At 33.3% G+C, this 26,720-nt stretch overlaps 3 protein-coding genes across 3 annotated transcripts; 2 read left to right on the top strand and 1 right to left on the bottom strand.

The window, feature by feature from the left end:
• Window positions 1-884: 884 nt before the first annotated feature.
• LOC129800887 (maternal effect protein oskar) lies at window positions 885-2,848 on the bottom strand. The gene is made up of 3 exons (XM_055845618.1): window positions 2,630-2,848; window positions 2,189-2,553; window positions 885-2,110 (listed from the first exon to the last, which is right to left on the bottom strand). Exons 1-3 carry the CDS (start codon window positions 2,709-2,711, stop codon window positions 1,529-1,531), a joined length of 1,029 nt encoding a protein of 342 aa, XP_055701593.1. The 5' UTR covers window positions 2,712-2,848; the 3' UTR covers window positions 885-1,528.
• An 85-nt stretch (window positions 2,849-2,933) lies between these two features.
• On the top strand, window positions 2,934-4,027 carry LOC129800884 (enoyl-CoA delta isomerase 2-like). The gene is made up of 2 exons (XM_055845615.1): window positions 2,934-3,472; window positions 3,538-4,027. The coding sequence occupies exons 1-2, from the start codon at window positions 3,104-3,106 to the stop codon at window positions 3,931-3,933; spliced, it is 765 nt and encodes a 254-aa protein (XP_055701590.1). The 5' UTR covers window positions 2,934-3,103; the 3' UTR covers window positions 3,934-4,027.
• Window positions 4,028-4,375: 348 nt separating this feature from the next.
• On the top strand, window positions 4,376-26,281 carry LOC129800885 (ubiquitin-conjugating enzyme E2 R2). The gene is made up of 6 exons (XM_055845616.1): window positions 4,376-5,023; window positions 10,347-10,433; window positions 16,629-16,861; window positions 18,958-19,072; window positions 25,227-25,415; window positions 25,500-26,281. Exons 1-5 carry the CDS (start codon window positions 4,850-4,852, stop codon window positions 25,344-25,346), a joined length of 729 nt encoding a protein of 242 aa, XP_055701591.1. The 5' UTR covers window positions 4,376-4,849; the 3' UTR covers window positions 25,347-25,415; window positions 25,500-26,281.
• Window positions 26,282-26,720: the final 439 nt, after the last annotated feature.

Genomic DNA, 26,720 nt, shown 5'->3' with positions numbered 1-26,720 from the left:
GTACTTTCGAATCATTTACAGTTTACCGGTACTCAAACGATTTGAATCGATTCATAAATCATTCAAAAGATCCTCCAAAATTGTTTTAAAAGTAAATAGAATTGATTTTAAGATAAAAAATTGTTATCGGATATGAACCGGTTCAGAACCGATTAGAACCGGTTCAGTTTTATAGGAAATTCCAAGATCTTTCCAACGACCCCAAACATGACCCCATTCGCCTTGTAAATGCGCTCTCTAGTATCTTTTTAACCTTTGACTGGGTAATCTCTAACTAAAACATATCCAAAAATGAAAAAAAATCGCACGACGTGTTTTCGAGCAATTCCAAAGAACATGCTTTTAGATGGGAAGGGGAGGGGTGGGGAAAATGAAGGGCGAGTTAACGATCCTTGGGTCGATTTATGTGCGGTCCCCAGAAGGTCCCAAGTAGCTATCTCTAACCGTTTGGCCTCTAGAGCTGGGGACAGCCAGACGGACAGACGGACAAACAACGTGACGACATTTCTCAGAAATCGTCTGAAACGTGAAGATTTGTTGGCAAAAGTGGTCTGCGAGGGCTGGAAGGTGGACATTTGGGGGAAGGGGGTGAAAAAATCGAGGGATTATATACTGCTCTCTCCGTGGAGTTCGAACAGTAAAATATGTTATTTATTGAATGTTCTATTTAGTCCGATACTTCTATATAACTGTAAGGTAGTAAAATGAAATAAAGAGGGTATCAGTTTTACTTTAAATGAATTACGCAAGCACACGTGTACCTCTATAAAACAATAGAATATTCCACCGGTATTTATTTTCTTCTATTTGTGTGAATTCTAAATTCATTCAAAAGGATACGAAATACGAAACCAGTTATAGTTTAAAAAAGAGAAAAAGAAAACTTGACTTGATTATATTTTATTTCACTGGATACTATTAGATTAGATATTTTAATTTTATTAAATCCTTTTAAGAATAATTATTTGAACAGCTATAGGATTGTATTTTACTATGGGATGGGATCGGATTGGTATTTTCAGTTCTATTATTATAAATTCTAGAAAAAACAAATCTCATTGTAGTATTCAAGTAGGAATACAATCCTAAAATCATTTAAAAAATTTTGAAATTGTATTTTTGGTTTTAATAAGATACATTCATTCATTCATTCCTTTTTCTAGTTCCATTCATTATCTTTTTCTAAATTTATTTTCCTCGAGAATAATTGGATTATAAAAAAGATATTGTTATTAAAAAAAATACCATAAGCGTTTTTCTAGAGCCTAGAACTAAAAACAAAATATAGCTAACTATGTACTTATAATAGAGTTTTGAAAAAGTAGCAAGTGTTATTTCGGTGTATAATTTAATAATTCTACATAAATCTACTCTACTTAAAGATAAAAGATTTTCCTGTCATTCCCACGTTCGAACTTTTGGGAAGGAGAGAAAAATCCTCTTAGCCTATAGAATGAAGAAAATATAAAAAAGAATAAAATAACACAGAGTTTCTTTTTGAGTAAAATATGATTGAGAGGGACGAAAGTCAACAGAATGTGTCTCCTAGATAAATCTTCATTGCTTTAAGTATCCTCTGGCGACCAATTTTGTTCCAAAGCACATGAGGTCGGCTGCTCCCAGTCACATATTTCGCCTCTCCTTGGAAGCACGAATAGAGGATTCTCCCGTTTTGCATCATGAGTTCGCAAATGTCAATGCAGAGCGGCTGTCGCCTAAGGAAGACGTTGAGCTTCATCCAATTGTGCTGCATACTTGAGAGGTAGGAATGATTGGCAATGGGCGGGAGAGTTGTAACAATTGCCTGAATACCCATCTCCTTAAGCAGCACCAGAAGCCGATTATAATCTGTCTGGATATCAAGAACATCTCGACCTTGCATGAGATCCACGGAGCCCAGATTGATGATCACTTGCTTGTCCACGTCCTCAACTGGCATCTCACAGAGGCGATCAATTGCTCCACGGACAGTTTGTCCAGAAACGCAAAGGCCAGATTGTTGTATTCTCTGACCTGGCACTGTGAGGTACCCCAATTCAAGCTTGGCCACTGACAGGAAAAAGTCATCTCCAATCATCTGATGAGCATATAGATGAGGATTGTAGGGATTCTGGACAAAACAAAATCAGAAATTTTATTTTAGAAATGAGGGAAATGAGTTTTTCCTATTAAAAAGATTTTCATCTACCTGCTTTCCCCCCAGAGATACAGAAATAAACTCTGGTGGAGTAATGTTTCTATAATTGGGTTTTGTCCTATTTTCCTGCGGTTGTCTCTTGTAAGGATGATTCCTATCAATCTTTTTTTTTGTCCTGTGATCCTCTTTGAAATTACATGGCTTAATCGCAGCTGTATTTCTCTTTCGGCGAAGATCGTTGGTCTTCTGGAGTGTGACTAGTTCCCGTATGTGACTGGTTTTGCTACTGGTGGTCATCCAGAACATATTCCCATAGAAATCCCTTACGAAACGGATATCTGGCAGACAACACATAGTAGAATAAAACTCCGCGAAGGAGTAATCTAAGGATTCCTTTGTGAATTCCAGAAAGTCATCTAATAAGCAGCCACGTGGATAGGAAATATATTAAATATCCCGGAGTTTATGGAAAATATTACAAATATTTCTCACCTTTAATAGTCTCAAAGACGGCTCCTTCCGGATGAAGGGCTAGTATACTCTTAATAATCACTAGTTTTTCGTGTAAATGCATTCTCAGGCTCTTCTAAAATGCTTTGAGGAGACTCACAATGCTCTCTACGTGAAAGAACATCACAAAATGATGAAAAACTTGAGGAAAAATAACTGTATAATAAGAAAAAAGTTATCTGTTTTTGGCGGGAATTCCTAAATCCAAATTCGGTACATTTGAAGGGTTTCTCGAGTGCTTTACATAAATCCCATAAATCCCGATAGTTGTCGCTTTCAGACTTTGTGTTTTTATTTACCTTTTTATTGAAGTGGTGGGTGATTATTTGTTATCACTGTTTTCTCACAAGTTTCACCACAAAATTTGAGGGCAAAATCCACATCTGGATCTGAAGCACTAGAGAATTTGCTTAATCATTGTATCATCGCGATAGAGGGATAATATTACAGTGAAAAATGTCTGTGATTAAAGTGGAAAATAGGGGAAGATTGAGGATTATTATAATTGACAACATTAGAAAGCGTAATGCTCTTAATCGTCAGGGGTATATGGATCTGACCAAGGCTCTTAGAGATGCTGATGCTGATGACAGTGTATCTGTAATTGCTGTGACCGGCGTTGGGGATTTCTATAGCTCCGGCAATGATCTAGTATCTGCAATGTCGGGAGAATATACACCGGAAAGGGCAATGGAAATCCTCAGAGATCTCATTCGGGCCTTTTTTACCCTACGGAAGATCCTCATAGCTGTGGTTAATGGCCCAGCAATTGGTATAGCAGCCACAACAGCAGCCCTTTGCGATGTCATCTACGCAGAAAAAGATGTAGGAAAACTATAGAAAAATTCTTCCTACTAAAGGAATCCCACTGATTGACTTTTATTTTCCAGGCTTACTTCTATACGCCTTTCACTTCCCTAGGTCTCTGTGCTGAGGGCTGTTCATCGCTCACATTTCCCAGAATCTTGGGAAAGAGTAAAGCCAGTGAGATGCTGTTGCTTAATCACAAAATGAGCGCCCAGGAAGCGCTTCAATTTAATTTAGTGTCAGAGCTCTTCTCTAGGAATGAGCTTGAGAGCAAAATCTGGCCAAAGTTAGAGGCTTTTGCCAAATTGCCATATAATTCCTTGATTGCCACAAAGAGGCTAATGAAGAAATTTGAGCAGGAGGAGCTAGAAGCTGCCAATAGAGAAGAGATCATAACGCTGATGGAGAGAGCTCAATCTGAGGAAAGCTTTCAGGCAGCAATGGAATTTCTGCAGAGGAAGAAAAAGTCAAATCTTTGAATTTTTAATTAGAGGGACAATTTATTGGTGCTTGGCATTTTTCAGAATTTTGCTTTCAAGTTGAAAAATGAATAAAATCTCTATAATGTGTGAATTTTTGCATGATTTTTTTTATTTTACCATGTATAAGGGAAGGTTTTGAACCTTCGTACTAAAAAAGGAATCCAAGATTTAAGATTTTTTACTGAATGCCACACAAACCGAATCATGCAATTATATCACTATGTCAAAAAAATCTCATTTATTGGGTTCATAATTCTGCCTCACAAAATTCCTGGAAGTCCTTGGATTTTCCTCTACAGGAAAATGAAAATGTTACATAAAAAAAATACGGATCATCATTCATTTCCATCATTTTCGATTGCAATTTTGCAGCATCCGCCGTTAACCTTGCTAAAGTTTTCGTAAGACGAAATTTTTTTACAGTGTAAACGACCATTTTGGAAGTTTGTGTAGAGCTGTCATACGAAACAGTCAAACTTCAGCTGGATCTCTTTGGCTCAAAAAGTCACACGCCAGTGATAGTTTCTCTTGAAAATTTCTCAAAAAACGCTTTCTGGAGAGTGCTAAATATCGCATTTGTGACCCCAAACAATGAATAGTGCTTAGTCTGTGTGTGAGGATGATGTGAAAAGCTCTTGTGGATGTCCACGAAGCTCAGCAGACAACAAAGACTTTCGCTGTGAATCCACCTCCGCCATATTTTGCTGTGGGGAAAAACAATTAATCGGAAGTTTCTCGGGCTTGGAAAAAAGTGCAAATCCGCAGGTCTTGCGATCACGGGAGCCAGTGCTAGTGATTTTAGTGCAATAAGTGTTTGAGGAAAGCCAAAACAAAGGCTTCCGTGGACAGTGTTTGTCAAACAAAGGGTATTTTCTCTGTGGTGCGTTCCGAGTCTCCTTGCCAAAAGAGTCTCATGTCCGCCCCGACGAGTTCAGCTGTTAGGGCTTTAGCCTTGGAGTACAAGAGCCTCCAGGAAGAACCAGTGGAGGGATTCCGCGTGAAGCTACTGAATGAGGACAATCTGTTTGAATGGGAAGTGGCCATTTTCGGACCCCCGGACACTCTCTACCAAGGGGGCTACTTCAAAGTAAGTCTCTCTTTAGTTTTCTTTTTTTTTGGCTAGAGGCCTTGCGCGTTACCCTTGAATTTTCAACATTGCGAATTAGGAAATCACAAATGGTATTTTTTCCTTACTGTCTTCCTCTGCCAAAATGAACAACGAAACAACACTGAGCAGCTGTTCAGTGGCTGGGCTGGGAGAGAGGTAGCAGATTTCGGTGGAGTGTGAAGGAAATCACCCTATTAGCATTGATTAACTTGTAGGAGTTGTGATTGTTTTGGGATATTACTGAGAAATATGAAACTCTTTTTCTTTTATTGGTTTGCAGAAAGATTTTGTTTTACAATTTGATAATTTTAAAATTGAATCAATAGAGTTAAAGGTCATACAAATGTCGTAGTTTTTTTTTTAATTTTTTGGAAAAAAATATTGCAAAATATTACTGGTTAAACCTCCAGTCTGAAAAAAAGTAGAATTTTTGATAAGTTAATAATGTATAATTATCGAAAAGAACATAAGAGACAACTTTTGATTTAGAAAAATAAGTAAAATACATTATCGTTATAATTTTTTTCAAACTCTAAGGAACTTCGACAAAGAATTCAAAATAATGTACCACATGAACCACTTTGCTTCAAATATTTTATTATTTTACTGCTCGAACTCAAAGAGAGAGCAGTTATATAATCGTCTTTCTTTCAAATTGTCACTGTTCTGGAGCTTAAACGGTAAGAGATATCGACTTCTGGTCTTCGATGACCCCTAATAATAAAAACAATATCTCTAGACGTTTTTCCCCTTTACCCATAATCCCCTCTCCACCCCTAAAACCATGTTTTTCGGTTTTTATCAAAATTGACCCAAGCTTTTTCAATGATTATGGATATGTTTTAGAGCTAGTCCAGGCAAACATTTCGCCCAAACATACCTATGACCGGAAAATTCGCCATTTTGAATTATTGAAGGTCAAAGTTCAACAACTTTGGAGGGCCCATTTTTCAACAGATTTGACTAAATTTGGATTTTTTGGAAAGGCATTGAAATTCTGAACCCGTATGTATTGGTCTTCATCGGTAATGAACCGGTTAAGTACCGATTTTTGAATAATTTTACATCCTCAATAATTAATATTCCCTAAGAAAATTTTTTTTCGGTTTTTCGCAAAATTGGCCCAAGCTTTTTCAATGATTTTTGGATATGTTTTAGAGTTAGTCTAGGCGAACATTTCGCCCAAACATACACAGTAAAAAATTGTATGAGAAATAAGGTTGTGTAATGTCACAAGCATTTTGGTTGTAAAAAGTAAAATTACTATATTATTTGTAGTACGATACTTACATAATGCTACACAGTAAAAAAATGTGTGAGAAATAAGATTGTCAATTGTAAAATTACTATCATATTTGTAGTACGATACTAACATAATGCTAGTAAAATTATGTTTGTGTAATGAAATTTGTGTATGGGAAAATTTGTGTGAGAACTGTCAAAATTTTATTGTTTCCTATTGCAATTTTTCTAAGATTTTAGTCATTTTCGCATTTCTAACTGTCTAAATTGTCTTCTAGAATCATTCATTTGGATTCTTAAAATATGCGTCAGTCGTAAGAAAAAGAGGAATAACAAAACAGAGGAAGCATCACGTAAATTAGAAAAATTGACGATGGAACTCTTGGCCATTTGCTTAAGAGAAATAAGCAAGTTCGTGGCGCGGCCGTAAAACGCGATACTATCAACGCAAAGGTTATGGGTTCAAGTCTCCATGTTTTTTTTTCTTTTTTCTTAGTTTAATACAGAGACTTTTCACAGATAATACACATAAACCGAACAAAATTGCTTTACAATCAAAATTATAGACAGGAAGCCATTTTATAAAATTGCCAATACACAACATTTCCATCCAATACACAAACCCCACAACCATAATGCTCGTGCAAAAATTACCAACCATAGTGGTTGTAATTTTTTTACTGTATGTAGTAAAATTAAGTCTCTTTAATTGTTTTATCATACTTGTAGAGCTTAATTTTCCCGCCTTATAGCAATAAATGCTCTGCTGAGGCAACCCTAAATATTCGAGACGCAATGTCTCCTTTCTAGACCAGCGCCTCTGGTGATGGTGGAGACGACTGTAATAGTTTAGTCGATCGTACGATCTCAGTGAGTACGGACGTGAGTTCGTCTCGAGTCGTACAAGTGATAGGACATAGTGCGGAGAGCTCGCGACAGTCTGGAGCCCACACCAGTCGATTGCATAAGCAGGTCACCTTCTAAGTATATTAGATTTAAGAGTAGATATTGCTTGCCCCCTATATACTAGTATTTTTTTCAGCTTGTAAATTCAAATAAGTTTTAAACGATGTGACCATTTTCCTCACACCGTAAAATGTCATTACGGTGCGGCGTTTAAATTTGTACATAAATTTGAACAATTAGAACCGTAACCCAAGCTTAGGTTTTTTCCTAAACTTTTTAGGATGACATATTTTCCAGACTTTTCCTCCTATTCCCCTTCAAAATCATTTGTTTATTATTTCGAAATCGGCTCAAGCACTTTCATTGATTTTTGAATTCCGTCTAGTCTAGACGGAAGTTGGTTCAAAGATATGATTAGAAATTTCGTTCTTTTTAATTTTTGAGGTCTATAAGTAAAATCATCCCAGATAGCTAAATTTTTAACCGATTTCGCTTAAGAAGATATATTTGAAAGGTCTTAAAATTTTCAATTTGTTGGTAATAAATTAGTATGGGTATTTGGGTATGGTATATGGTATATTAATTTATAGATGTGCTTTAAGTATTTTAATATTCAATTTCTACTTGCAATAGCTATGCCTTCTGTAATACTACAACAATGTAATAAAGACAATTGTATGTTGCTAAATCACCATAAAAGTGTATTAAAACCCATCAAGATGTAGGAAATGATTCAGAGTGGACATCCTTCAGATGAAAGACCGAGAGAGACAGAAAGAGAGGGGGAGATAATGCATGACCTGCGTTCCCTCTCTATGGGAAGAGAGAGTGGGGTCAAGGTCGGACTAATGAGGCTGTATTACTTTTCTCAGTAACCAATTGAGCCTCCTCCTTTAGCTCATCATTCCCCGCAGGAAAATTCTATTTTCTACCTTTGTCTGTGTTTTACTTTTTCAACACTTCTGTCTTCTTTAATATCACGATAATGCTAAAGCGAACATTGCTGATTTTCGCACAAGGGACTCATCTATTGATTTCTTTCACAAGCATCCATCAACCCAAACTCGCGTTTTTTTAATTGTGTAAGTTTTTTGCTCGAACTCCAAAAAGAGAGCAGTACCGAATTCACCCGATTGTCAAACGGTAAATCCTAAATGATTTGGAACTACTTTTGAGGTATAGTATAGCTTAGCTATGCCTCAAGTTTAAACATGTTTCACAAAGGATGAGAGGCTTTCTCACCCCTTATGTTGAATATAGGAAATAAAAAAATAAAGATTATCAGAAGAATTTTAATTTTTGTATCAACGTCATTAATCTCCATATATCATGTTGTTTTGAACGTTATCACTGAAATCACTGAAATAGTACACGTGCTCGTATTTCTGTTATTTAAACATAAATTTCGGGGTAACTTTGTTTTATTAAATTATCAGAAGTATATTTCCAAATTTGATATAGATTTATTATTCAATCTTACTATAGTTGAATAAAATAGACTTAAATTGGTATTTTGGGGCCAATTAATGTATTATTCGTGCAATAGTTAAATAAATAGAACTAGATATTTAAATTATACTACGCGAAACCTATTTCGCATCTTGAACTTTTGAGGATTCTGTTGGCAGGAAATGTTGTGATAGAAGGCGCGATTCAACTGCGACTTTTACCGTCTCTCAATTTTTCTTACGATAAGCGTGAGATGAAGCTATTTAACTTAGAGTGCCCGCTTTGTAATCCGGATAATTGGGGGACAATATGACAGATGTCCGATTTGTTATCCGGATGGATTTTTTGAATTTGTTCAACGTCTCGAAAATAGAACGTTATTTTTTTGTAGAATTAGAATAAAAGTTTTAAAGAAGCTTAAAAAGACATAATTAGAGAATTCTATGCTATTATACTTCATTTATTAAACAAAATCATCACAGCATAATTCATTTTCATTGCTGAACATACATGCATACATGACCTCAAAATTATTTTTTTAATGTAACCGTCGATAACTCGTCCGGATTACGCCGCTCCTGATTAGAGAGCGGGCACTGTATGTTCCACTCATTCCCAAAGTTAAGACTGACATTCAGAAGAACATGCTCCTGGGAACGTCTACAATGGACTTAGCACATTATTCCAACACAGGATATATGATTTTGCAGCATCATTACATTGTAAAAAATATATCTCGAAACGATTAATATGATTAATTATAATTGGTTGAGATTTTGTAATTGATTTGAAAGTACTTTTAAGATATATCATCTAAGGAACAAATTTGAGCATTTTACAAAGCTTTTTACTCAAAAACAAATTTTATTATTCTTTCATATCGGCAAATAGAAAAAAAAACAGACCGCGGAATGAAAGAAAAGAAGAGCACATGAACATATTTTTCTTTTATTCATATGTAACAATGAAGAAATCTAAAAATTCTGAATTAGTTTATGTTTAAAATTGCTCTATTCATTGTATCCTACAGAGATTATAATGCGTGTTAAGTTTACAATACTGTTGCCTTTAATTTTAGATATTTTAGTATTAAGAATTTGAAAACTTCGATTACTTTCAAATAGAATTTCTTTAATTTTAGCACGATTTATTTTAAATTTAAATTACTAAACGTGTTTGATCACAGAATTGTGCTAAATTGTCTAACAGAATACTAGGTGTCTTTTTACTTTTAATTCTCTTTGTTTTTGGTATATAAGAGGATTTTTTCTATTTCACAGTTTTTTTACAAAGTAACATTTAAAACGATTGTTAAACAAAGAGAATATTGAAAATGCCTCCTATAAATAACATTCGCTATAAGGTCGAATTTGATGTCCAAACATGTCCTTAGCTAGTATTAAATTATTCAACATGAAATGAAATATAGCGAGTGTGAAGTTCATGTTATTTTTGTTGATAGATCAACAGCATTTTTTCCATTTCCTTATACAGATTGTCTATAAATAAAATTCTTGAAGTGTTCGTTTCAGAATTACATGAGAATTTATTATTACACAGAGAAGACAGAGAGAAATTACAGAGCTCCCTATTGTTTTCTTTTTTTTCTGAGCATATAGCTTTTGGGGGCATGAAAATGACTGAATAACAAGTTCAAAAATCTTTGGAAGAAATTACAATGATTTTTTTTATTATTATTTTACAGGCTCACATGAAATTTCCACCGGATTATCCATATTCACCACCGTCTATTAGATTTCTAACAAAAGTCTGGCATCCAAATGTTTATGAGGTAAGTTAATATGAAGCTTTTTAATTTATGATATCTTTCTTGCATTTTTGCACGTGGTTGCGTCGTGAGTGTTGGCAACTTTTGTACAAAAGTGAAAATATTGTATGGCGTCGATATCTCTCTTCTCTCGTTGTATTAATAGTTTTGCGAATGATTTTACAAAACCACATCATGAGACGTCAACAGTGTAAATGAAAACATTCTACGTTGTTCTTTTATTTTCGCAAAATCAGCAGGAAAGTCTCTTGGTCTTAATACATTTTTTGCCGTTTTCAGCTAATTTTACTTTTCATTTTAGGGAAAATGATGAAATTTATGTTATGATTTTTATTTATTTAGCCTTTTTTAATTTATTTGAAAGTTTAATGAATTTGCGTGTGGAAGTGAAAGAATAAAGTAAAGTGTGTTTTTCACTGAAATCATCAATGACAAAAGAAAATTACGTATAAAGATACCGCCAATGACCACATAAAGTTTATAATAAAAAAAAATAAGCCCAGATAAGCTTATGGTAGCTGAGATTCTTTACAGGTTACCCCGAAAAGCGTGCAACTCGCGGTGTTTGCAACTCGGAATGCGTGAAAATTCGATTGAGAGTTAAATTTTGAGGGTAAAGAATCGCGTCGAGCCAATTTTATCCATTTCGATGGTCGAGAACAGTTTACTCGACGCGATCTTTTACCCCCAAAATTTAACTCGCAATCGAATTTTCACGCGTTCCGAGTTGCAAGCACCCCGAGTTGCACGCATTTCGAGATCACCTGTAAAGAATCTCAGCTACCATAAGCTTATCCGGGCTTATCACTGATCATTTTCTATTTTAAATAGTCTGAGTGGGGAAGACCAACAAAAGAAAAAAAAAAGTTCATTGAAATCGGTTAATAAACATTAGAGATAGAGTCCAGTCCATATGGATATAGTAAGGGTCAGGGTACAGTGCGTTGGGGTAGACACGGATGGGACCTATTATTAGAAAGATCTTGCTCTCAAATACAATATATGCTAAAATTTCATCGAGATCCCTTCATAAACACAGAAAATGCAGTCCGGGCAAGACATTTTTGGATATAGCTCGGGTCAGGGAACATCGAGGGAGGACATTTCAACGGTGAGACCCACCGTTGGAAAGGTCTCGATCTCAGCTACAACATACTAAAATTTAAAGAAAAAGTATCGTCTAGTTTTCGAAATATTCGAGATCGATTAATCGAAAATCGATTTTTCGCTTAATCGTACCTTCGATTTAATCAGATGAAATTGAGGTGCCATAAGGGTTGTAGTAGTCCACGAGAGGTTTCCAAAACACCAAAATTTTTCGAGTTCCGAAAATTAGAACCGGAGATATTGCCATTCGAAAATTGAATATTTGACCCCTTCTAGCTTGGGTCAGAGGGGTCGGAGGGGCTTAAGTTTCATACCGATCGAAAGCTCTTAGGTCCAGCTATAACATACCAAAATTTGAGCCCGACCGATGTCATAGGGGCTGAATTATTGAAAAAACAAAATTTTGTGGTATTCTAAAATGGGGGAAGGGGGGTGGGGGTGGGGGGGGGTCTAACATCACCTACTTCTAGCGGACCATCAATATTTAACCTTTGCCGAAAACCGCTTGTCGATATCTCTCTCCGTTCTCTCTCCAGAAGTGGTTATACGACGGACGGGACGGGACGATAATCGATTTTTAGCACACATGATTTTCGTGACCTATGAGTGTCAAGACGTGTAAATCCAAAATTTGGGCCCGATCTGACGAAGTCGGATTTCACCTGTGACTACAAAAGCTGGTAAGATTTTTTTCGGAACGGAGGGACTATTCAAATGTCTTTAAATTAAATGAAAAAGAAGTTAGAAATTATTGAAAATTACTTCCTTTACCTTGATATATATAAAGTAGTATCTATGATCATTTCCTTTCCTGCTATTGAACGTATAATATTGAGATAAAATGTTCAAGCTTTATAGCCTCTCTATACATTACAGCGTTTCATGTTAATATCGGAGCAAATGGTTTACGTTTGTGTAGGGGAAAAAGACAAATAATATGGATATAAATTCCTCTAGTGTGTAGAGTCCATTACTGTACATCCGTTAACATTTAAAAACAAAACAAAATCCATTCGAAAATGTACTTGAAAATAGTATTCTTGTAACACTTAAAATAACACTTTCTTATTGTGATTTTCTCAATATACTTTTGTTTCATTCCTTTCTCTTTGTTTTGCCCGGATATAATTTTGGAATGGGAAAGAAGAAACAAGTATTTCGTGTTGAAATAGCGACATTATTCTACATTTTTCCACAAATATTTTGTTTTTTTTGCGCTGGGGTTAAGAAGAATAGAAGAGTGAGAATTTTCCTGTTTACTGACTTGAACATAATGATATTATAAAGCTGTGCGATGCATTGAAAATTGTTCATTGAATCCTACAATACTCGTTCTCTTCCTTTTTCTACATTTTTGCCAATACTAAATTATAATCGAAATGGTTTAAATTACTCTTAGAACTTGAAATAGATTTTGATATTGTAGAGTTCCTACAAGAAAATTTTCTCATGGTAAAGGAATATTTATTTTTGAAAATACTTCTTCACATAGCGAAATATTTGGCAATCCACGCAGAGATATATTTTGTTATTTCTTATGTTTCATCCAGTTTCATCTTAGCTACAACAAAAACAAGTAATAAACCTAGATAAGCTTATTGTTTCATTCTAGGTAAGATAATGATAATTATTAATTTAGAGGTTACTTAAAAAATGAACCGCTCAATTAAGTTCATTTATTAAACATTTTGGACAATATTGAGTAAGAAGATCAGATTAATATCTTACATTTTTCAATATGATCGAACTGGATCTACACAGTAATGATTTGGTAATTGTTGTTTTATTGAATTATTGTTTTCTTCATGACAGGTTTTGAAAAAGTTAATATTTCGATTATAATTATAAAGCGGTGCACTATACACTCGACTCTTCGTTATCCGGCTGACTCGGGGACAAAATGACATTTGGGTTTATTGAATGATCAACGGTTTTTATATTTTGTGCTGTGTGAATTTATTTTCTGTCTGACAAAGAACAAGAGAATTTTCTTCATGGTGTGCTTATGTTTCATTTTTTATAACAATTATGTATTAAAAACTTCGATACAATGATAATAATACTTTAATTCACATCGGAGAAACTTCATGTTTAGAAAAAATATTTTTGAATACATCAACCGCCAGTGTTTGGCAGCTGTCACCCGGATAACGAAGTGCCGGATAACGAAGAGCTGAGTGTACTGGGAATTTTATGTTTTGAGTGTTAGTTTTTGCAATATTTTTATAACATGACTCTGCTTGCGATTTTACTACAAAAATTTGATAAATTGAGATAGATTAGGAAAGTGTCTTGGCTTTAAGTAACATATTTGGTGAATGTGAATAAAATATTTTACTGTTCTATAATACTTCCTCAATATTCACGCCACTCACGTTGTTCATTATTTTCATACTTTTCTTATCACAAAATTATTCACCTTTATTCTTTCATTTAACAATTTTAATGCGAAATATAAGTTTCCAATGACAAAGGCTTTTATGAATTATTTTATCAACAAACCCAATACGATTATAAATTTCTGCGTTTAGATATTTATCAGCAAAAGGGGTTTAACGACTAAACTTATGTTTTACTATAAATATTTGGCAGACGTAGAATTCAGAGAAATTTTATCTCAATAAATCCAATATGGACATTTACGTTATATCATCATTAGCACTATCTAATATATATTTTCATTTTAATTAATAACAAATTCTATAATAAACGTGACTAATTCAAGTGTAGATTCAAGTAGATTTATGCATCAGATAAAGTGGAGATTTTAAGAGTGAACAGCAATCATGGTTCAGGATTGTGATTACCCTAATTGAGAAGATTTAACTTATCAATCAATCTTTTTTTTCTTATGTTGTGTAGCTCTTTATTTGTGTGCAAAATTTATTATATACTAGCTGAGTTGTTTTTCCCATTCAATATTCGTGCAAAATTGCAATAGATTTCAAGTTTAAACGTTTTTTTACTCTTACAACACTAGTATATAGGTTTAACTATTTAATTGAAAATTACTTCTGTAGCCTTGACTATTTCTTCATTCTTACGGTGTGTTGACATACTTTTATTAGTCATTTTTATGTTTCCCACTGTCAATTCTCAAATAGTCAGTAGTGTTTATTATTCAGATAAAATGCAAAATGCATGAAAGTGAAAAGAGAGGATGAAATAAAACAATGGTGAAGAATATTTCACTGATTGCTCGAACTGTGCCATTGTTTTGGGGTATAGGAGAAACTAGGGCAGTAGTAAACACGGTGTAGTAGTTGTAAACACTGATATTTATTTGTAGGTATACCACTCAGAATTATGTCGACTATTTGTTCAGGGAACAAGGATCTCTATACTCTCTATAAATTCATATAGGTCTCGTCCTCTAAAATTCATTATTTAATTAAAAACATCGTAATGTTTACAACTACCCCGTGTTTACTACTGCCTCAGTTTCCCCTACACGTGTTTACTTTCAAATTAAACTGCTTCATAAATCAATAAATGATCATGAATCACGAAAAATTCTATTTACCGGTATATTACCAGATTGTTGAGCACTCAATGAGTCAAGTGGTAGAGCATTCGCTTTATGATGCAAGTGTATCGGGTTCGAATCCTCTTTAAGTCACCAAGAATTTTTCTGGCGTTAAAGGTGTTCGAATTGCATCCAGTGAGCTTCACTGCACTTGATTCCACGGGCATGGGACTGACAACCTCATCCCGTACAAGAAAAAACAATAATAATGCATATCTAGAAATCCCCTTGCAGGAAAGCCTTGTTCCTTCATGGAATGTTGTGCCAGCATTAATATTATTATTATTATTTATAACCTCGAAATCGAAAAATGTATCAGAAATGTATCGAAATGTTCAGAAAATTTCTTCAGAAATAATTGTTTATAATGGGTGTTTGATTACTTTAATAATTCACTGTCATGTAATAAATTGAGAGACTTGTACTATAGATAAGTTCTATTTTTACTATAGCCGTTTCTACGTATAATGCAAACATTTCTGACGAAAGAATGCAAAGAAATCGACAAGCGGTTTTCGACAAAGGTAAAATATCGGATGGACGCCATCAGATAGTGATATCAAATCCATTTCCCCTTCTGCCATTTTGGAACACCCCCAGATTTTTTTCTCAATAACTCAGTCATTTTAGGGGATTTCTATACAAAATTCTTTTCGTAGCTGCTATATATATATATTTTTTTTTTGCTTTTTTTATAATCTATCTTGAATATGTGAAAGTCTAAAATTAATGTTGTCTTTCTCCTCTATTTTTTTTATTTTGGGCTGTAAATATAACAAATCTCTTTTAATAGAAAGTTTTTACCAAAATCTATGTTTATGGAATTTTTAAAAATAGCTAGGCGGGTTAGAAATATTAGGAACAAAAGTCAATAAGCTTTTTTAGGTCTATAAGTCAAGGAATTAATTCGTTTTATGTGTTATGCCCAGCGCACAATAACTTTAGTTTTGTAAACATGTTTTTGATATTTCAATAAGAGCGAATGAAACCGAGATTAAGTTCCTCGCTCTCGCTCATAGGGAATTTTGAAAACATGTTAATAAACAAAAGTTATTGTGCGTTGGGCATTACTATGATTGAACAACAACAGATATTGCTTGTTTTTCTCTTCATTTCCTATTCTCTATCAAATAAGTATTTTTGCAATAATTGAGGGATTGTTGTGGCGCTCGAATGTGTTAAATATACGCTTAAGTTGATGCACTTAGTTTGTGTTGATTGAGGAAATCCATATATGACTTGAGAATAAAGCAAAAATCTAACAAGGAAAAGCATTTCGATTTTATAGATGCAATCACAATTTTCATTTTGTCTGTGTTCAAAAGAAAATAAAAATTATGTCTTCACATTGTAGGTTTTCTTTTTGTTGTTTTCTGATGTCTAAAAAATATGAAACGTGATAAACAAAAAATAGCAAAAGGGAGGTCAAGTTATACTGAATAACTACTTTTAACTCTAATCGATTGTTCAAAATCATGCCTACATTTGCAGTTTTAGCTGCTGATTTTTTTATTTATTCTTTATGGAGAATTTTTAGATTATATTATTATTTCATTTATTTGCAGAATGGAGATTTATGTATTTCAATTCTTCATCCACCAGTGGATGATCCACAAAGCGGAGAATTGCCATGCGAAAGGTGGAATCCAACACAAAATGTCAGGACGATTTTGTTGTCCGTGATTTCCCTGCTAAATGAGCCAAACACTTTTTCACCTGCTAACGTTGATGCTTCGGTTATGTACAGAAGATGGCGTGATTCGCAGGGGAAGGATAATGAATATCCCAATATTATCAGGTATATAAAATTAGTTACAAATCCGATAAAATTATTTTAACATTTCAGTAATCTCTATTCATTCATGTAAAATTATTTAATTTTATTTGAATCGATTCATAAATCATTCAAAATATCAAACAAAGTAGTTGATGAGTAATACAATGGGACCTCGATAGACTGAACTAATTATTTTCAGGCCTGTTGACTTTATTGGATTCGGTGACTCTATCGGAGTCCAAAAAAAAATCAAATAAATTGTGAAATTTTGATAAAGGGGTATTATTTTATATTTGTACTAGATAATTTATGAATTTAACAGGGTAGTAGAATATTTTATTTAATTAACCCATAAATTCTACACCCTTTGATCCAAAAAAGTCGTATGTTTGGGCAAAAGTTGGAGATAAAGGAATACTTTTACAGAATATTTTTATTACTAGTAAGTATCTTAAGTGAAATATTAATATGTGATAATATTGAGGTTCATTTACGATGTTAAACCGATATGACCGCCTGGAGGCGGTCTTTACCTTTTCTCACCTGGCGCCGAAACGGAAAGAGATAATGAAGAGTCGATGGTATTTTTGAGTTCAGTGGACCATTAATTACCCTACACAAAATTATTAAACTACTTTTTTTGCATTATTAAAGAAAACACTGTTAGAGGGTTAAGACAAGAGAGAAAAGACAAGAGAACTTTGAATCGGTCAAAACGCTTAAAATCAGAAAATTATTTTGTCGAAAATTGATTACACGGTTAAAAATATACGAATTTTATCATAATATTGTTTTTCTTGTGTTAAAAACGTTACATTGATTGATACACCAAAACACTGATGTTATTTTCAAAAAAGTCATACAATATTATTAGATTAATAATAATGGAAAAGTTGACTCTATCAGAGTCAATTTTGGTAAAAGTTGACTATTGGAACTCGTAGAGTAAAAAAAATAGCTGTTGACTCTATTGTAGATTGATTCTATCGGGGGTTGACTCTCTCGAGGTCCCACTGTATAATTAATTTTTAGGCAAAAATTACTTATTAGTTCAGAATGGATTGGACCTTGTTCGTAATTGCAGAAATTCGAATACTTTTCCAACGAGCCCGCCATTCGGTTGAGAAATACGTTCTCTAGGCCCTTTTGACCTCTGACTGTAAAAACCGTCAGTGAATAATTCAACGGTATTTTTGTATATGGGCAAAATAATAAGTATTACTAAAAAAATATTCAAAAGTGAAAAAAATCGCATAACGCTTGTTCGAGCGATCCTAAAATACATGATTTTGGAGGGGGAAGAGAAGGGATGGGGGAAAAATGAGGGGCATTTTGACGGTCCTTTAGTCGACTTATGGAGGGGTTGGTGGATACCCCTAAGGTCTCAAGTTTCTCCTTCTTATCTCTTGTGGCCTCTACACACTAGAGAAAATTATGTCCATATTGAAGAGTTTTTCCTACACTAGCGTAGGGAATTTGCTTCAATATGGACATAAAATGCTCTAGTGTGTAGAGACCATTAGTCCCAACCTAGGGCTGGCAACAGCCAGACGGACAAACAGACGCACAGATAAAAATCGTGGCGTCATAAAACTCGAAACTTCAGATTTTCAAAATTCTATCAAAATACGACACCGTAGGGGGTAAGAAGTTTAAAAATTAATATATAATTCAAAATTCAGTTTCCTGAACTGGAAATATTATTGATTAAAGTATTAAAGACGTACTAGTATTAAAACTTTGATTTTTCATCTCTCTTTGGCCCTCGATCTTTAATCCCGTTAATTATATTAAAATACTTGACGTAAAAATATTGAAGAATGAAAACTTAAAAATATTTAATAAGTATAATTATCACTTAAATGTAAAATTGGTTTTTCTGATTGTCTATGAACAAGTATGTTCATATCATATTTGGATGTATGTATTTATGTTTTCGTTCAAAGTTTTTAAAGGCTATATTCAACATAACCTTATATTATCAATTAACCTTTTAACCAAATGAGATAATGAATATATATATATATATAATATATATATATACATATATATATATATATATATATATATATATATATATATATATATATCTATATTAATACATATTTTAATCTTAGGCGACAAGCTCTAGCTGCGAAAGCTGAAGCTGAAAAGGAAGGCATCGTAGTTCCTTTAACGTTAGAGGATTACTGTATTAAACCGAAATTTAAACCAACAAATCCGGAACCTCAGGTAACTTTTTAAATAAAAAAGTAATTTCTCTTATTTTTGTTTAATTTCCGCTTTATTGACCATGACAGTGAAATATTTATGTGAATGAAAAAGAAAATGGTAGATGGTTAATGATTGATAGTGAATTCTTTGGATAACATACATCACAACACTCTTTCTCTCTCTCAGTCAGTAATTGCACAAAATGATGATCGTTGATGGATTTTTTACGTATAAAATTTAGTGAGATAATATCTAATCTCTAAGTTATTTCTCTCCAAAGTATATACATGGCAAAAATATATTTGATTAAGGGTACACAAATTGTTAATCCTTTAAGGACGATTGGAACACCGATGCCCCATAAAGAAAATAATTTTTCCTGATCACCTAAATAAAGTTATTTTTTTTGTGTTTGTATACATAATTACAAAGTAGAAGTTTGAAGGAATCCAGGATTTTTTTTGCAAATCTCCCGCTATTTGCTAGGGTAAATTAAGCTAATTCAAAACCTACTCCAAATGGAAATTTTTCGCTACTCCAAATGGAAATGTCATTGTTTTCGTGATAAATACAGTACTAAATTATTATATTTTCTATACCATAGTTTCATTATTTAGTTAATTTTGCTTCAAATAAAGCGAATATCCATTCATATTCACAAATTTTAATTTATTAATTTCTCAGAGAAATTAAAAGTGTACCTTTTCACCATTGAATTTTTCATAGATCGACCATGTTTTCCAATGGAAAACCACAATAAAGTGACTGTTGTTTATTCGTTTTGTTTAACATTTATGTCATATTTCTGGCTAATTTTAGTTAAATTAAGTGCTACTCTTTATTGTTAACGGTATGTGAAGTTTTCAAATGAAATAATTACCTATTTCGTGAACAAAAAGGGTTTTTCTGAAGTGTCTGCAAATGCTTCAATGGGAACCCCTGGAAATATGATTTTTTGGAGAGATTTTTCTATTGTTTTAGATGGGAAAGGAGAAAAGACCAGGAATAAGAACAAATCCTGCACTCAAGAGCAACTCAACAAGGTTTTGGAAGCCTTTCGTCGCGGTTTCACTTACAATGTTTGTCTCCAATTAGAAACTTTCCCTTGTCTCCATTTGGATTAATTTGTTTCCAATAGAAGCATTTTACGCTCGCGTATTTTTCCTGTATTTAAGAAGTATTCAAATTATATCTAAAGAATTTTCACTAAACAGTAGCATTCCAGAAGAGCCAAGGAGCAAATTTATGTAATTCTCTTCAGAAAAAATATGAACTTAATGTGTTGAATCTTCTGTCAAAGTTAAAGCGTCTGGAAATGATTTTGAATTAGGACACTTACCCTATATAGTAAATTTTTAAGCTCAAAAATGACAAATTTTTAAATTCTCATATTGAAAATTGATGTTAATTATTTTTTATACTTCCAATTTTTTTTAAGCAAAACCGTTTTGGTAAAATAAACCACAGTATACTCAAACATAATATTTTTCATTAGAGTGAAAATTATCAGTCATTGGTGTCATATGAAAAAAAAAATTTAAATTTTTGGGCTATTTTTGCCTCTATCGTTCATAGAGACAAAAATACACCAAATCAGACTTCGTTGGATTTTCTAAGATTAGATGTAAGACCTTTTTCTGATTTTGTTTATCAGTTTCATTTTTTTGTTGCTGATTTTCGGTCAGCGAAAACTGTCTCGCCGTTAAAGGGTTAAGGGTGCTCGTAAATTAAAGGGACAGATAATCCTAACCGGCTTATGTAGGTGAGATTCTTAACGTGAGCTAACTCGGAGTGCATGCAAATTCGATTTGGAGCTGAAGTTGGGAGACGCCATTCAGTTATCTTGAACCAAATTCGTGAAATTATACAAGTTTTGTATTTGAACCAAAATGTCAAGGATTTGGATGAACTGACAGAAAAGTGTTATATGGGTGAAATGTAGACCAGAATGTTCTCTATAATTTTGCCGTAGAACTTGAACTCATCGATTACTCAGAAGCCAAGATAAGCGAGGTTTTTTGTTTCTTAACTCGTTTTTTCATCCAGAGTGCCCCAAGTAGTCATTTGTTGAGCTTCAACTATTTCAAAGAATTGTTGTATTTTGTGGGACTTTCCATTTAAAACCATATTTTAAGTGTCTTGGTGGAGTAGAGGCAGTCAAATTGGCATCTGAGTGATTTCAAAGCGTTATTATGGGAAAAATCAATTTTTTCACACTTAAACGGCAAAATCGGAGTGATAGCGTAGTCTGAGCGGAAAATGGTGTATGGACAAAATGTAGAGACAAATGTGCTCTACAATTATGTTGAAGTAATCATCAAAATCGGTTCAGCGACAGTCGAGATAATTGAGGTTATGTGATATTGAAATTGGTTTTTCGACTGTGGCGCCCCTGGTGTTGGTCCCACGAAGTTCAAACATTCTAGAAAGTTGTAGCATTTGGTGAGATCTTTCGTTTAAGCCCTCACTCATCAAAATCGGTCACATAGAACCGGAGATATGATTTTTTGAATTTCGTGAACTTTGACCCCTCATATCTCCGGTTCTATTGAAACCACAGCGCGCATACGCACCATTTTGGAAACGTCCTAGACTGGACTACAACATACTAAAATTTCATTAACTTGCACAATGCCGTTTTTGAGAAAAGTGACTTTGAATTTCGATGAATTTTGACGCTATCACAGCGCCACCTGTGGTGACTTTTTGAACTTCCATCTGAAAGTGCTCATCGAGACGAAACCAAAAAGGTAAAATTTAGGTCGCTATGTTAATTAGAACCGGAGATAGAGGCCGGTCAATGTTCGAACTTTGACCCCTTATAGCTCGGGTCAGGGGTTATGGATCGACTTAAGGTTTTTTTTTGTTTGATAGGTATAATTAACGGCTACAACATACTAAATTTTCAGCCCGATGCACAATGGAATTTTTGAGTTATTTAACTTTTAAGATTTAAAAATTTTCTTTTTAAAAAAAGCGCCCCTAGCGGTGGTTTTATGAACTTGCGATGTTAGAAGGGGAAGTGGCATTTCACGAGAGCTTTCCAAAAAGCCCTCACTTTTTAAATTCTGACAATTAGAACCGGAGTTATGGCCATTTTAAGAAATTTTTTTTGGACCCTTATAGTTCGGGTCAGGGGGGTCGGGGGACCTTAAGTTTGGTATTGATGGAAAGCTCTAAGGCCCAGCTATAACATACTAAAATTTGAGTCCGCTGAATGCCATAGGGGCGGAGCTATTGAGAAAACAAAAAAAGGGGGGTCTTCAAAATGGCGGAAGGAGGGGTGGGGGGTGGGGGGTCTATGCACCAAGTTGCAATTTTCACCCGATATATAACCTTTGCCGAAAACCGCAAGTCGATATCTTTTTTAGTTTAGGAGCTATTAAGCTCCAAAGAGCGGCCGGCCGGCCGGCCGGCCGGCCGGGAACGTAAATTAGCCACATATATATTCGTGATCAGGAAGTGCTGAAACACATTTTGGCCAAATTTGAGGTCGATCGGACGACATGAAATTTTGTTAGGATTATAGTAGGTGAGATTGTTAAGAATCTCACCTAATATTTCTATTAAATAAATAAATATAATTGAAAGAGCATCGCATAGTAAAGGACGGCTTTAAGGACGACTGGAACACCGGTGTCCCATAAAGAAAATAATTTTTCCTGACTACCTAAAATTATTTTTTTCTTATGTTTGTACATAATTGGAAAGTAGAAGGTTGAAGGAATCTAGAATATTTTTTGCAAGTCTCTAGCTATTTGCTATGTAATAAATATTTAAGCTCAAAAATGGCGAATTTTTAAATTCTCAAAATTCATAATTGATTTTATTTATTTTTTATACTTTCAATTTTATTTAAGCAAAACCCTTTTGGCAATAAAAACTACATTATTCATACGTAATAATTTTCATTAACGCGAAAAATATTATTCATTGGTATTGTCAGAAAAATTACTTAAATTTTTGGACTATTTTTGTCCCTATCGTTCATAGAAGCACAAATTACACCGAATCAGACTCTGTTGGACTTTCCAAGGTTAGATGTAAGACTTATCATTGATTATGTTTCTCAGTTTAATTTTTATTGTTGATTTTCAGTCCGTAAAAAGTGTCTCGTCGTTAAAGGGATAAAAATTAAATTGAGGAAATATAACCGTGCTATTTTCAATGCTAATTGAGATAATTCTATGTTAAATATTCGTTATACAGTTTTTCTGGGTACCAAAAAAAAAACAGAAATCAGTCAATTACAAGCAGAGAATGTGAAATTAACTTCCATCCAAATTTGCGGAAATTGTATGGAAGAGCAAATTAGGACACACCCTATGGAAGTTATGTGGGAAAAAGATTTAGGTCAGGATGTCAAGGTTATCACAGGCACATCCCAGTTTGTCCTATTTCAAAGCTCAGAGCGATTTCTGGGAAAAAGTTCATCAACGTCACACCCAAAGTCTCTCTCATCCTCTCTCTATTTCTTTAATACTAAAAGCTCTATATTTTTCACTTTCTCTCGCCAATTTTTCCATGGATATGAGAAATTCAGAGAAATCGAAAATTCTGATGACTTTGTGACAGGATTTACAAAAAGAACAAGAATTAGTGAATGAGAGGGAATGTGTAGTTAATTAACGTGTCTTAACATTTAATGCAAAATAATGAGAATTGATTGATGATAACGAAATAAAAAAGGGATATGAAAAACAGACCTATGTCATAAATTATGTGCAGCAATGTTAGATATATTTTTTAAACGTCTTTCTTTAAATAAAGAATTTTGTAGCTAAAACAAGATTTATTTGCAGCGGCACTTCTTAAAAGAAAATTGTTAAGTGAACAAAAATAAAAAATAAAGACTGGGGTCTGCTATTTCATCCTGATACTCGGAACCTGCACTTTGTTCAAAACTTTAATCCTTCTAAAAGGATGCAACTGTTTAGTATATTCCAATGCCCGATTCACCAGGCCTCTACACTTGTTTTGGGAACCTTGCACGTGCTCACATCTGTCTTTCCAAAAAAAAAAAAATCAATTATATAATCTGTAAAACAAAGTGAACTAAGAAATCTGACAAGCTTGAGCAGCCTTTCTTAAGGTCATTTCCTCTTTCGCAGCTACTACGTACTGCAACTGTTCTTAAATAATAATATAAAAAACTGTTCTTGAATAATTAAGTAAGAACCTTCATTTTCTTTGATGATATGATCTTATGTTACAAGAAAAGCATTTTTTTTACCCATGAAAACACATTTAAAAAAAAAGCAAAACTTTGAATGCGCAAATTAAATTACTATTTAAAATTTAAATGCAAGTAAATTACTTTTGTGATCTTTTATCTTAAATATTTTACAAATATTTCTTGTTCACATTCTAAATGGATTTTTTCCTTCGCTTTCCAGTGCACATTTATTAATAATTCACGAAATTGTTCCGAAAATTCAAACAAAATATTTTCAAAATATTTTCTTAGGAACTACCGTGAGAAACAGAGAAAGTAACAATTCAGAGAAAGTAACAAAGAAAGTAACACTGTTCTCATTCTATCAAGTCATAAATTCAACGTTCTAAATAACCACAAAATCATAATTAATAATTTTTTTTTAATGAAAAGTTGAAATATTTAATTGATTATTTTTAATCAAATTTTAAGAATATTGTCCGAACTATAAATTGGTTTGTTTGAAATTCCAAAATTTTATGCTAGTACTGATATAATTAAATATATTTGTTGAATGCTAAACAGTATTGTTTTTTTTTTGTTTCCTCCCTTACCTACCCCCCCACCCCCCTTACCAAGGTCTTAGGCCTTGAGGCGTATTTTGACCAAAATCAAATGCTGGGAGATCCGATATAAATTCACCTATGTATTCAAAAATACAAAATCATCAATCAATAAAAGTTTTTTCTATCATCTGGTCTGGTAAAAATAAATAAAATAAACAAATAAATAACAGATATATATGGGGTTGAACCTTACACATCACTAGCCGTGTTACCAAATAGTGTTGTATTATTATTTGTGGTGTGATTCTGTTAATTGATAGAAAAGGATGTCTGAAGAGAGAAGGACGCTTGAAGATTGAGGAGAAGCAAATGAACTAGAGAAAGTGAATGAGTTCAAACGAGAAATACTACGAATGAACTGAAATAAATGTCGCCTTCTTGGTAATTCTAGCTGGATATGACCGATTTCTATGATGATGATTACGATTTGGAGGACACAGAGGACGATGAGCAGCAGTCAGGGGAGTCAGATTATGCGGATGGGGATGACAGTGGCAATGGGGAATCGTAACACAATTGGTGATTCACAGAGATGAGAGACTTGAGGCGACAAAACTACGTCACAACGTCCACTTTTACTGTATTTCCTTTCGTTCTTTATCACTTTTCCTTATGATTTCAAATGCGAAATATATTATTCTATTTTCCTTTGTCTTTCTTGCAGGACCTACAATCTATCCTGATAAAAAGAAAACATTACCCCAAAAACAAAAACTTCTCATCCAGATGCTGATAGAGTATGAAATTACAATTTTTGACTAAAGAAAAACAAACTATTGTTTAAGTGAGTGAGAATTACCAGATGAATGAGAATTTATTTGATTTATTCATCCTGCAATTTTGCTCTTGAAGAACAATCTGACGATTTTCTAAGTAAGAAAAAATTTAAATAATTAAAAAAAAGAAAAAAAATATGGTAAAAGAAAAAAATAGCCGTGTGTGAATAGTAGTTACATTTTAAGTATTTACAAATATCTTATTTCTATTTTTAGTTTTTTTTTTTGGAAGAAGTGAAACATAGTTTAAAAAGTAAGATTTAAGATAGTAAGGTCGAAATCAATTAATGAGCTGAGAAAAAAAATTTGTAAAATAAAATGGAATTTAAGAGTAAAATGAAGGACCTTTCTGTGGAAGAAATCAAGTGAAATTCTTAACAGATGGCATTATCAAACTAAAAACAAAAAAAAAAAAGAAATACGGAAAAGAAAAAATAAAATAGTCGCTGAAAATAAATTAAAGAAAAAATATTAGTAATATTTAAGATGAAGAGAAACTAAGAATCTAAGCTTGAAAGTAGAATTTCCGCAATGTGCTCACGTAATTCGAATATTTAATTAAAAAAAAATGAAAGCTAACTTTTTTCACATTTTTATTTTAATTTTTTGTAATCTTGCCTGTTCACGTGTTTTTACTGAAAATAAAACAAAATTCAAATTTCTTAGTAAACTGCTTTTTATTTTATTTATCAAACAGAAATATTTTAATATTAGAAAATTGATTTGCAAAATTATTTTTAATAGAATGACATTAATGTGTAGAGAAAATGGGAAAAGCGTCAATTTTCAAGTGTTGGCTGATTTCATTTCTTGTCATATAATCAAAATTAAATAGGATAGAATTCTAAAAAAAATGCTAACTACTGTTATTCTCTCTAATCTTTCTTTTTTTGCAGGAACATGCTCAGACGGTTCGTAACGACTTTTGTTGAAAGTTTGTTAAATCGATTTTTTATCAATTTTATCAATTCTTTTTTTTTTTAAAGAGGCATTTCCTTATAAGCTAAGTGAATGCAATGTAAATGTTACTGAGTTTTTTTCATCATTTCGTCTTTACAACGCTTTAAATACGGTAACCTGTGCTTTAGCTTTGGTTTTAGTGTTGATTC

The sequence above is a fragment of the Phlebotomus papatasi genome, chromosome 2 (assembly GCF_024763615.1).
Source record: "Phlebotomus papatasi isolate M1 chromosome 2, Ppap_2.1, whole genome shotgun sequence".
Taxonomy (NCBI): domain Eukaryota; kingdom Metazoa; phylum Arthropoda; class Insecta; order Diptera; family Psychodidae; genus Phlebotomus; species Phlebotomus papatasi.
The sequence above is the reverse complement of the archived record's forward strand: the minus strand, read 5'-3'. Positions and strand labels throughout refer to the sequence as shown.

What these genes read in the sequence shown, in the direction of transcription:
- LOC129800887 (XM_055845618.1), bottom strand. Translation starts at nt 2,711, where the DNA reads ATGCATTTACACGAAAAACTAGTGATTATTAAGAGTATACTAGCCCTT. An exon ending in CGTCTTTGAGACTATTAAAG is followed by an intron (nt 2,554 to 2,629) that starts GTGAGAAATATT and finishes GCTGCTTATTAG; the next exon opens with ATGACTTTCTGGAATTCACA. An exon ending in TATCTCTGGGGGGAAAGCAG is followed by an intron (nt 2,111 to 2,188) that starts GTAGATGAAAAT and finishes TGTTTTGTCCAG; the next exon opens with AATCCCTACAATCCTCATCT.
- LOC129800884 (XM_055845615.1), top strand. Translation starts at nt 3,104, where the DNA reads ATGTCTGTGATTAAAGTGGAAAATAGGGGAAGATTGAGGATTATTATA. An exon ending in TCATCTACGCAGAAAAAGAT is followed by an intron (nt 3,473 to 3,537) that starts GTAGGAAAACTA and finishes TTTATTTTCCAG; the next exon opens with GCTTACTTCTATACGCCTTT.
- LOC129800885 (XM_055845616.1), top strand. Translation starts at nt 4,850, where the DNA reads ATGTCCGCCCCGACGAGTTCAGCTGTTAGGGCTTTAGCCTTGGAGTAC. An exon ending in GGCATCCAAATGTTTATGAG is followed by an intron (nt 10,434 to 16,628) that starts GTAAGTTAATAT and finishes ATTTATTTGCAG; the next exon opens with AATGGAGATTTATGTATTTC. An exon ending in CAACAAATCCGGAACCTCAG is followed by an intron (nt 19,073 to 25,226) that starts GTAACTTTTTAA and finishes TGGTAATTCTAG; the next exon opens with CTGGATATGACCGATTTCTA.